The sequence below is a fragment of the Ascidiella aspersa genome, chromosome 1, assembly GCF_963924565.1.
Source record: "Ascidiella aspersa chromosome 1, kaAscAspe10.2, whole genome shotgun sequence".
Lineage (NCBI taxonomy): Eukaryota > Metazoa > Chordata > Ascidiacea > Phlebobranchia > Ascidiidae > Ascidiella > Ascidiella aspersa.
Window position 1 is genome coordinate 11,545,248 of NC_139447.1, and position 12,332 is coordinate 11,557,579.

The 12,332-nt window shown below is 38.2% G+C and overlaps 1 protein-coding gene across 1 annotated transcript in view; it reads right to left on the minus strand.

Moving 5' to 3' along the window:
* LOC146167508 (uncharacterized) overlaps nucleotides 1–12,332 on the minus strand; it is a 55,201-nt gene that overhangs the window by 6,593 nt on the left and 36,276 nt on the right. Inside the window, 10 exon segments of the mRNA XM_083385882.1 lie at nucleotides 27–215; nucleotides 993–1,218; nucleotides 1,817–1,959; nucleotides 2,365–2,491; nucleotides 2,919–3,102; nucleotides 4,362–4,570; nucleotides 5,875–6,073; nucleotides 7,461–7,581; nucleotides 8,500–8,715; nucleotides 10,349–10,449. Of these exon segments, the coding sequence (XP_083242008.1) occupies nucleotides 27–215; nucleotides 993–1,218; nucleotides 1,817–1,959; nucleotides 2,365–2,491; nucleotides 2,919–3,102; nucleotides 4,362–4,570; nucleotides 5,875–6,073; nucleotides 7,461–7,581; nucleotides 8,500–8,715; nucleotides 10,349–10,449 (1,715 nt within the window).

Here is a 12,332-nt window from a genome sequence, read left to right on the forward strand (position 1 = left end):
AGAAATTAGTACGGCTGTGTGCTTACCTCGTCGTGAGTCTCTTTCTGCACGTTGACCCCGTCCACCTCAATGATCTCGTCGTTTTCCTTGGCTCCCGCCTTCGCCGCCGGTCCTCCGCTCTCCACGCGGCTCAGGAAGTGGCCTCCCTCATCACGGAGAAAGAAACCAAATCCTCCGTCGTCCTTTTCCAGTTTCACCAGCCTCGGCTTACGGATCTGCGAAGTATCAAATAACTTTAACGCAGGGGTTTTTAAATGGGGTCCATAGAGTTTAAACTGGGGTCCATAGATTGAAATATTAGTGTATGTATAAAAAGTAATCAATTTTTTTTAAAGAAAACAGTTTCTTAAAACGGTTTTGCGCTGACTACATTTCACTTTCACATTTTTGGACCGAAATCAACAGATTTATTAAGTTTCTTGTATTGTGACGACAATTTATGACGTGATCTCTGAAAAACTCTTGCCCATTGTGGTCCACGCGAAGCCAAAACAATTTTAGGGGCCCGCGGTAATAAAAGTTTAAGAACCCATTGTTTAACGAAAGTATTGCGCCGTTGCACATATAAGAAAATTAAGGCTTCAGTCATACGTGAGAAACTTGGGGTGACTAATCGTAATTAATCGACGATATCAACAAAGCTACGCGTTGACGAGCAGCGAAGGCCAGACTGTTGTTATATATAGAATATGTGTGTTAGAGTTTATCGGGACAGGGCTTATAGTGCTGATGGCAAATGTAATATACATGTGTTTGTATTATATTTAAGGCATAATTTATAACACCTTTTACCCTCGAAAGGAATAACGGGTTAACGCTTCACAGGTTTGTTTAATTTAGTGTGGCCGATACCGATTTGAATAAACGCATTCGTTCATTATAAATTAAGACAAAACATGTTCAAGCAACTTTGTTAAATCATTGAGAAAAGGTAACTGAGATCAATTAGAACGCAGCTTTCAACACCAGTCATGGCGACAGTGCCTTGGTACTTCTTTTACCTCTTCAGCAACATCCTCCCTCTTTTCTTCAATTGCCTGCTCCACCAGCTCCTCCTTGATTCGCCCGAGAGCAAAGTCCTCGAATCTCGGTATCCGGAAGCAGGACTCGGCCGGCCATGACCGGATAAATTCCTCGTTCACCTTGACTCCGAGCTTCTGGAAGAGTTCCATGACTGGACGCGCGACAACGGTGAGCTTGACTTTGGTCGGGTCTTCCCTGCGTTAACATCAACTTATTAAAAAAAAGATTCGCAATTGGTTTATGTAGAAGCTGGAACAAACTTTCGATTTTGTTCGAAGCTGGTCGCGACCCACATTTACAGCGGGGTTTGTCAGCTCTGTAGCGATCAAAGTAATGTATAAAGCCTGGTGAGAAGAATATTAAGACTCTTTTAGGGATTCTTAAACTTTTTTTTACCGCGGACTCCTAATTTTTTTTTGCTTCGCGTGGACCACGGCGGGCGAGAAATTTTCAAAAATGACATCATAAATTGACGTTACAATCAAATAGATTTTAGAAATATGCTGATGATAAAATGAAGTCTAAATACATTGCTGAAACGTTATATTTTTAATTAAACTTTTTTTTATTTGAAAATCGATTACTTCTTAAATACACTAATATTTTCATTAAGACATCATGGACCCCCTAAAATTAGGTTACGGACCCCCAAGGGGTCCATGGAAGCCAGTTTAAAAAACCCTGCTCTATGTGAATTCCGATGTCTCAATTCCGCGGCCTAATCGCACCTCTAATGAATTTACCATCACACATCAAAATATTTTTAGACTAGCGTATTTGCTAAAACCCTTACAATATTTTTTTCACGCATTCGTCGTGCGTAGCTTTTGTGACGTCGTGTCCGTTGACGCAGGCAACGGTCTCCCCGTTAATGAGGCCGGCCCGCTTGGCAGCTGAATCGTCGTCCACGTCGGACACAATATGGAAAGGCTTGCCCTGGACAGACGGTTATTGTGATATCTTAACGAAGCGACTTTAAAAAATATATTTCCAGCAAAACAATATATGCTTCGTAATAAGAATACCAAAGCCAAAACAAAAGTTATTCGAAACTTTTAAAATGATGCCTACTTCTGTATGGGCTTTGATATTCTTATTACGTCTTACTACAACCTCAAACCATTATGCCCAAATAATATATATTTAGAATGTTAAAATAACTACTTCTAAAAACATTATTGCTCAAAACGTGATTAAGTGCTAAATTTTGTATTTTCAAATTATCACGGTTTACTATTATTGAAAGCGTATATCGTATTTACCTCGATAGCATAACAAAAATATATTTTAAACAAAAATAATTTCAACAGAACATTTCACTTAATATGACACATAACACACCTTGTCCATCTTTAGAAAGAAGCCGTAGCCCCCGTCGCCCTTGACAACCTCAACCTCGCGAGGCTTCTCAAGCAGTAGCTCTTTAGCATCCCCAACGGCCGCTGGCATTCCGTTGGTTCTTGCATTCCTGATATGCAATCGAGATTAAATATAATCCCCACGGGTGTATGATATTTGCGTTCTAAAATATCAACGTATATAAACGGGATACCACTAATATATGACACAAAAAAATAAGTCAAATTTTTATATTTATGTTTATAGGACCTTTGATAAAAACAATAGTCGGTCTTAAGTTATACGAACTCAAAAACTGTAAGTTTAATCTTTGTTTAAAACAAAAACGGTAATTGTCACTAAACAAGAAACACCGAATCTGGAATTTTGAAACTTTGTAGAATCTTTGATATCAGGGTTAAAATAAATAATCTAGGGTTTACGCTTCCCAAAAACACGCAACAGATTTTTTTTAATACTTCTAATACAAGGAAATTGGATTAAGTACAACCGGAACGTAACGGTAAACGATAAGAGAACTTTACGTGTCAACTAACTTTTCAGCCACGGGCCCAAGCACAACCAGCACAACGTGATTGGGAATAGACTTGACCTTGCCAACCACGTCGGCGTGGTCCAGTCCAATGACCAGGTCTCCGTTGATGGCGATCACGAGATCTTCGTCTTTTAAACCGCACCAGTCAGAAGCTCCACCCTTTTCGATGTCGCCGGCATATTCGCCTGAAACATGCACAACATGCTGATTAACGGTTGATGATTCTTCGTTTAGAATTTACCTATGCGTTTTGAGATAAAAAGCGTTGATTAGAGTTATTACCGATGATCAGAAATTTGTAAGTTGGATCTTCTTTGGAAGGTATGTGAAGAAAAAATGAATAAACGGATATGTTTTTAGTTGGAACATTCTGGCCTTACTAATGCTTAGTTACTGCACTTAGTGGTTTATTATTTTTGTAGTACACTGGTATTTGACTTGTGATTAAATTAAAGTATCCTAAAGATTCTGGTTGACATCATTTACTACAACCGAAAAAATATTTAATATAAACCGTTTTTACATGTAGTTCAACTACTTTGGCAATGCTGTGTGGTGGATTCATTTCCTTTAAAAGTTAGGTATCTGTTAAAAGTTAAAAAAGTAAGAGTGTTGAATGTAAAGTACGCATTCTGGAGTTAAAGTTTATCATTCCGTGTCTATGTTTATTGCTAATTTCGTAAAAAAATGAAACACAATTTTGAGTCTTCAAAAGATCATGGTTTGCTCATTGAGACTAAGTTATGCCTTACTAGTCAAAAGGCACCCTCCAAAAGTTATTCTTCCTTCCAAGCAGACTCAGTCTCGTTTGTGTTGCAACTACCATTTAAATCGAGTCACAGTTCGAGCATTTTATTAACAAAAATGCATAAAAACGTAGTTGCTACTTTGGAGACGCCTCTCAGTTTCCCATTCTCGTGATGCAAACAAGTTGAGAATAAGAAATTATAGAGCGTTAAGATTTGGAACGAATTTTTTATCAGTGTATTAAAATATTAGCATGTGTATGGCTCTATACCGGCGGTTCCCAAAGTTTTCTAAAAATTTTGCATGGTGGACCCGTTGCAAATATTTCGATATTTCGTGTCCCTATAAAAATTCAAGGGTCAGACCCATGTTTCTTGTAGTACACTACTACAGTCTAATGTAACATCTTTCTAATTAATGCGAACGATTCGCTGATAGCAGGTAGTGTAGCACAATACATCACAAGAGACATCATAAAACACGCTATATGATCAAATAATAAAGCATAACTAAAGACTAATAATGATGACAGATAATGTTTAACAACATAGTCTAATGTTTAAAAATATTCGCTAAAGCCTAATTTTTTAAAACTAAGCTACTTATTCTCCTTGCAGACCCTCTGATACTGCTGTACGGACCACAGTTGGTCCGCGGACCCCAATTTGGGAACCGCTGCTCTATACGCTCTACACACCTGACTTTCCCTTCTTAACTCGCAGGAAGAAGCCGTAACCGCGTTCCTGGCCCTTGACGATGTGAATGATGCGAGCCACTTGATCCGAGTTGGTGGTGGAGGAGCCGGAGGTGGACTGGCGAGCAGATGAGTCGGAGGAAGTGGAGCGGGAGTGGGAGACCACCTGCTCAGTGCTGCTGTAGGCGTACTTCTTCTTAATCTTCTTCTTCCTATAGTTATGACACACGAGTTGGAATTGTTAAGAAAACTGATGTGTGAGATTTAGTAAGAAAATTTATGAAAATCATTTTCTAGGAAACGTTTAACTAATTGTGATTTCTTGATATAGTTTATTGCAAATATTTTCAAACCGCGATAAGTTGTTATACTATTACATCAAATTAGAGCGGTAGTCCTTTAAGACAGTGGTCGGCAAAACACCGGTCCGCGGACCGGTACCGGAGGAGTTGGTTACCGGTCCGTAGCAGGGTTGTCAGATTAAAATTTTGTTTAAACACGAACTGTACGTAAAAACCTGGTAAAATAATTAAATGTATTTTTATATTTAACACATTTACCTTCGTTTTAATATAGCCTACTACTTCATTGTTGATTGGTCTAATAAAAAATCACAATTAGTATCAAGCTCTCGTTAGGTTCAAAACAACTAGTGTGTTAATGTCGCTATATGAGTTACATAGCACGTTCACAACATCCATAATTCACATTTTTATTACAAAATCTAACTTCTAGTACTTACAATATGTCGAAAAATGGGCTAAAATATCATGTGTTTTGATTTTAAGCGTGCTCATCTTTAAGTGCAATAGAATTTCATGTAAACAATGTGTAAAAACTATATCCCATAATGAAATAATTTATTATTTTGATTAGGCAGGAAAGGTTTCGAAAAAAACGTATGTATATTAATTAGTTTTAGACTCTATAAAAATGACAAAAAAGCCAAATGGTTTTTATAACATCCACCATGTTAAAAAAATGATTTTTGTTGTCAAAAAAGCCATTCTGGCAAGCCTTGTCTATCCCATGCCTTTCAGGTATTGGTAATATTCGTATACAAGTATAATTTAAGAAAACACGTAAGGGCCTAAACTTTTATTGAAATGAGCCGCGGGCTGGGTTAAATTAAATTGTTTGGCTGGCCGAATGCCGCCCGCGGGTTTCAGTGAGTTCAATAATTCCTAGATGGGAGCCTCACTTTGCGACAAAAAAAGCATAAAGTTCGCATTGAAAGTTGTAATAAATTTCCTTGAACATTTGTTGTTTTTAAAGGTCGGTCCGCGACAAAACTTTAGTTTTAAACCGGTCCGTAGTGCAAAAAAGGTTGCCGACCCCTGCTTTAAGAGGCTCAATAGATTAGGAAAGTACTTAATTAAGAAATATTTGCCACACATATTTAAAATTTGCTGATTCCAGTTTTTAATGCAAGCAAACCGTTTTTTGGCCTTAATTGGTCCTTACAGTGATTAACGATAAAAAGTCGGCACACCGAATCCCGCATATCGCTAATTACCTGGCTGCAAAGTGCTTGTAGGTCGCTTCGTTGGCCACCAAAAGTACCACAGTACCTTCGCTCTTCGATACCAGGGAGACAACCTTGTTGTGGCTCAGTTTCTCAACGTTGGTCGATCCCACTTCGATAATACGGTCGTTAGTTCGAAGTCCACTCTCACTGGCCGGGCCACCTTCTACCACTTCGCCGATAAAGTGACCTGTGAAGTGGACAACGTGTTAGAACTTGAAATATGTCAGTTTACTACTAAACAACATATGGTGAAATAAATATTTAGCGATTAGCAAGCTCCGTTTAATGTCAAAAGATCCAAAACTGCTGCCTTATGCATCCCGTTTGAATTGCGTGATGATTGTTAACCAGTATACACATACATATTTTTTACTTGTAAACGGGTAAAGCAAAATTAATAAAATAAATACTAGAGACGAGACAAATAGATTTCCTTAGTAAATTGAGGAAAAAAAACCCTTTTCAACATAACGTTATTTAACAAAAGCACTCAATAAAAGTAAAGACAATCAAACAACCTAATTTATACCATCTTGTCGCAAAAACATCTATTCCAGGGGTGGCCAACACGCGGCTCGCGAGCCGCATGCGGCTCTTCACCCAGTCATGTGCGGCTCTTACGTTCCTGTTGCACTTATGATTTTTTAGAATGTTTCGATTTTTATGGATTATTGCCGGTTCCGACTGTTTGCCTTAAGGCTATTGTATTTTGGTAACACTTTTTATACGCAAAAACTATACCCAAATAGTATTGATAAATAACACTATATCGAGAAATGTGTATTTTTTTATCCAGTGCGTTGCGTCTGCTTTTAAATCAAAATGTTGTCTGTTTACAAATGCACTTTTTTCCCGCTTCGTGGGAGTGAATAATAAACGGAGTTGTAGGCTATTCGTTACGTTTCATGTGTGTAAAGTGTGGCTCTTTGTGGTTAATCAAGTATCAAATGCGGCTCTTGGTATCTGATTGGTTGGCCACCACTGAATTCTATTGTATAGTTTTATAAATACCTAAATATAATATTGGATCCTTAAAAGACAAATCCTTCGGGATACAATACTGGTTAATGGTTTAATTTAACGCGATACGTGGCACAGGTGTGCAAGACGGATAAATACCTTTATCTTTACGTCAGCAAGGGTAGACAAATGTTTACCAGTGGCATGCTTCAGGTCGGTGTTGGACACATATATTAGTCATGCAAAAGCACTTCGTTGGAAGTACATCTGACACTGTGCAAACAAAGCTACTACAGCCTATAGATACCTCTCAAACGACATTATAACGTGAGTTTCCTCGCTGTTAAAAGTTTTAAATATTAGTATTGCCCTTCACTAAATTAAAAGTACGTATACAGTTGTACAATTATTGCATGTTGTTTGCGTGTTCGTGTGTGAGCTTTGAGGGCGACCTTAATATCAAAACTAGAAGTATCGTCGAAATTGTCGTTTTAAGTGACTGTTAGCTTAAAATGCTTTAGGTGACTTATATTCCTTAAAATGACGCTTAATTTCAACCCAATTGCTTTAAGCAATTTTTTAAACTTAAGCGGAAAATGACCGCTGTTGCACACCTGGTTTGCTTTTTCCGTGCGCCTGGAGATTGAAACCGAACGTTCCTCTCTTTTTAGTGATTTTACAGATCCGGGGTCGGAGGTCAACCTCGTCAAGGCTCGCGTGTCCATTAACCTTCGGCTCGGCACGGTTGGTGGCGACACTGCAGTAACAAGGTAATAAAACGTGGTGACTTTTGTTTGACCCATTTGGTGGACTATTGCTGGTTTTGTTGCAGGAAAAGCGGTTTGAGACGTTTTTGCGCTATTTGGAAGATAAACCAGGTGATAAAAAACCCTTGGAATTTATGACCATGGTTTAATAAACATTTGAAACAGCTAGTTAATTGGTCCTCCATCAGATGCTTAAGGACGATAAAGAAAAGTTGTCATCCGGCAAAGAAAAATACTTAAACAAAGTGTCTTAACGAGAACAATATAATATAGTAGGAATTGTATGTTAAAATGATAATTCCCTGATGAAGGTTTCTAAGTATAAAGTATGTGTGATTTATTATGCGTGACTGAAAAAAGAGAAAATTGATTTATTTTTTATAGAATAATGGAAACAATCCATGAAGAAAAAAAATAAAGGAACGGTAAACAGTTTGCCTATTTAGTTGAGTTCGAGTATAGGTATTCGTTGATCATAGAATTTATTTTCAAGGGTAAGAAAAATGGTGAAAAACAACGCATCAAGGGGCAGGGGCGTATCCAGAAATTTTGTTGTTTAAGGCAGGGGCGTGGAAATTTTCTGGGATGACGTCACAAAGTTAGTTATAATTTGAAGTCACAAAAAAAGCAATTTTAAAACACCTGTCGTCTCCAGTGAACTATTTAAACATACCAAAACTTGTCTTTACATGCTTAAAATTGAAAAAAAAAGCTTGAATACATTTTTAGCATTGAAAAAACAAACAGAAGTTCGCGCAAATCGTAAAAACAAATTGTGTTTGTAGGGGTGATCATTCCCCTGGTGTCAAAATCAGTGCTCCGATGGATTCGTCTTTGTCATGAAAGTAGCCTAAAGTAAAATAAGGTAAAGCGGAGGAGAATAAACTCACGCAACGGCCGGAGTGTCTTTCTGCTTGGCGTCGCTCTCCGTATCGATCAACTTGAACTTAATTTCGTTCTTCGGAATGCATTCGCGGATAATGTCGACGATCTCCTGGTGTGACTTCTTCTCCACATTCTTGCCGTTGATCTCAACGATTCGGTCCCCGTCCTTGACCCCGGCTCGGGATGCGGGACCACCATTGGTAAGGTTGGTTATTACCTGTAAATGTAGTGGGAAGGTTCCGTTTAATCAAATTATTATATATTATAGGGCAAGCGTAAAGTGGGAGAATATCTACTTCTGTTGTGACGCAATAATGGAATGGCAAAGCAACGGTGACTTATGTTATTTTCTCTGTCCTTTTTCTTATTTTCCTCTCTCTCTTATCTTTCTCTTTTTTCTCATTGTGCGTCTCTCTTTCTATGTTTCACCGTGGATATAAGTTGGGTTTGTCCGTTAAAGGGCCAAAGGATTGATTATACTTCTGTAAATAAGGTCCTGTTGACCACAATTCAGCCATTCTCATAAACCTTTAGAGAAATCACAAAGGTGCAAAAAGGGCGATGAAAACTTATTTTCAGTTAAACCGATAAGTCTAATTTAAGTTGTAACTTCATTGAGACATCAGCGGATAGATTGTCGCTTCTAAGTGAATCCAAACCTCCTTATTCCTGTTTTCGCGGCCTTAACCCAACTACAACAAATGTTCAAAGGTAGCCATGTTGTAACGCGAAACAGTACTCTAACGGTCGCAATATTTTGTTTTTAATTTATATTTTTAGATAGATACCATACGAAAAACGTTGTTGGATAACTGAATTTGCCGTTAGCTGTGTTTAACTTTAAGCTCCTCACATATCGGGTGCAACAAATTAATCAGAGACGTATAAAATGGTTGGTCACAGGAAGCCACAGTAAATTTACTTGTAATCGCATATAAGTCCACATACTAAAATTTATTTGGGCCTTCAGTTAGCACCAATCATTGGTTAAACCATCACGGGAGACGTCCACGCACCTAGCACGTGTGTTTGAGTTATGGGAGAACCGGACAGTCGGCAAACAGAGCACTCCTTTAAGCTTTGGTCGACTGACGACCCTTTGTGGAAATCATTACGCAATTATTTTTAGGTCAAAGTTGACTAACTCTTACTGGCCTATTTTTAACAAAAGGCAAGTCACAGCACATAGCTCAAACACTTAAAACTATACGTTTGTGCGAGTCTGTAATAGAACGACTTGTTATCACTGTTTTATAAGTGTTGCAACTTGTCGCTTTATAAGAAATCTGTCTTGTATGATATATGCCATTATCCTGATGAAGGCGTATTGTATAGGACGTCGAAATGTCGATTGATTATAATAAACTGCTGGAAGAGCAACACTCGGTTATAATAAACTGCTGGAAGAGCAACACTCGGTTATACTTCATTTAATAAAACTCGGTTGTACTTCATTTAATTGGAAGAGCAACACTCGGTTATATCGCATTTAATAAGGTTTGTCACGCAAACTACTCTCACACATCGGGCTCTTATAAAATTATGCTAAAATTGTATGCAACTTTTCAACTTCCTTTGCACAATTAAAACAGGGACCCAGTCTAGTCAGATGGATCTATATGTTCACAAACTTCTATTTTTGCTACGTCATCATCAAAAAGTTTAATAGATGTGTACAGAAGTAACACTTTCACAACACTTTGTTCTCGTACTACACGGTTTCGTGATATTCTTAAAAAAAAATCAGTTTTCTACTGATTAAAATGCGTAATCCGTTCTGCGTAACTCCGTAACACCAAAATGCATACGTTTTGTTTATTATGGCGCATTTGCCGTACAAACATCCTTACCTGCCCACTCCTGCTCTTGTCCACCTTGAGAAAGAATTCGAATTCCTCATCCTCTTTCTTGATCACGTGACAGTCACGGATTCCTGTATTGGCGCTCATCTCTGTGGTTGCGTACAACAGTGGAAATGTCAGTTATAAATTGATACACGCAATGCAAAGAGATGATTCTAACTGATTTACACCAAAAAGAACAAAAACGTTATTTTAAGGTAAGTTAATCAAGATAAGCTTTTGAAGTTTACATAAACTTGAGGCTTTGTTTAAAACAATTTTTACATCGTATAAGCTGATATTTCTTGACGAAATCTGATTTTGCCTTGTAAATCATGCGCAAAGGTCTAATCGCTTCAAAACACATCTTAAAGAAGCCATCAATGTATTGAATTCAGGTGCAACATGTCTTTCCAGCGAAGCCAAACATACTTATCGATCATAACGAGCACCCGAAGCAGAAACGCACTCATGGCGCCCCAAGCCGACGCTGGCAACTTTTGGTAAAAGAGCCATAAAGCGCACGTTAGGCCTTGTTGATATTTACAAGGCAAACCTGGGGAGAGCGTTGTACCACTCGGTGATTAATTCTACAGGGGGCAAAGTCTCTTAAAGTCGGCCACTCGACATAGCTGGGGCGCGAACCGCTCGACTATTCTGTTTGCGTCAAACCGTGTGATAATAAGCGCCGCACGATTGCTGGTTAATAATTAGAACTTTTTGTAAAATCACGCTAAATGAAATGCCGATGTTGCTGCTGTTCCTTTTACGTTGTTGCTGCCGAATGAACTATAGAATATATCACTTAAAAGGCATCTAACGTACGATTCCTCGGTCTTTTTCAACGAATTGTCGCTGCTAAAGGAGTTGTAATTCGCTCTTTGGCGTAATTTAAAAACACCTCGCTTCAGTTAAGTTTTATAAAACAAGATAGATAAGCGCATTTCATAAAATTTTCTCCACTGAAATTAAACGTATTCCCTAATTATATCCACGGAGCGTACACCTAGGCTGCCAAACGTTCTGACCTGCCTCGAGCCTCCAATGCGACGAAACGTTTCCCAGGCGAAGTTATATGTGGAAATCGCCTGTTCGGTAAACAAGCCGACTTTTAAGTCAACAAGTTAACAGTAGATGTCGTTTACGCGGGGTCGCGGGCATTGCCTCGCCAAGATAAACGTACTGCAAGTTCTGTGTGCTGCCAGTTTCCTTTGTTGCACGAAGTTGGAATCCAGTCGTTTTTAGCTTTTTTTCTGTCGTTACTCAATATCAACTTAACACTTTGCCGTTACCCTTTCAAAAAACTTGTGGTATTACATGCATGCAATTGGTGGATAAACAACACCAGGGCTACGTTGCAAATTTTGTAATCAATTTCAAACTAAGACGTAATAAGAATATCAAAGCCCATACAGAAGTAGGTATCATTTTGAACGTTTCGAATAACTCTTTATTCATTTTCATTGCTATGTTGAAAATGAATAAAGAGTTATTCGAAACGTTCAAAATGATACCTACTTCTGTATGGGTTTTGATATTCTTATTACGTCTTACTACAACCTCCAACCATTATGCTCCAAAATTTCAAACTAAATTTCAAACTTTAAGCAACTGTAATATTGGATAAACTTTGGCGCCCAGCGGTCGAAGGTGGCATTTTAAATAATTTTGAAACGTTCAATTGTATAAGTTGTCAAACTACGCCTTCCCGAGTTATAGTAACTTGTTAAGAACCACTGATCTGATTAACCTGAAAATCAAACGTGTGCTTGTGCAAGAAACGTACAAATTATATTTTTTTCAATGTTGGTGACGAAGTCTTTTTAGACAGGCGTGCTTTGTTACCGCATTTTCTGAACTGACTTGGCAAAAGGGGCGGGTTTAAAGAAAACCAATGGACGATCGCACTTCGTCAAGTTGAGGAAAAGTTCGAATGAAACGCTTCTTGTTCGCAATATTGACCCGAGATAATATTTGGGAAAGATAATACGGA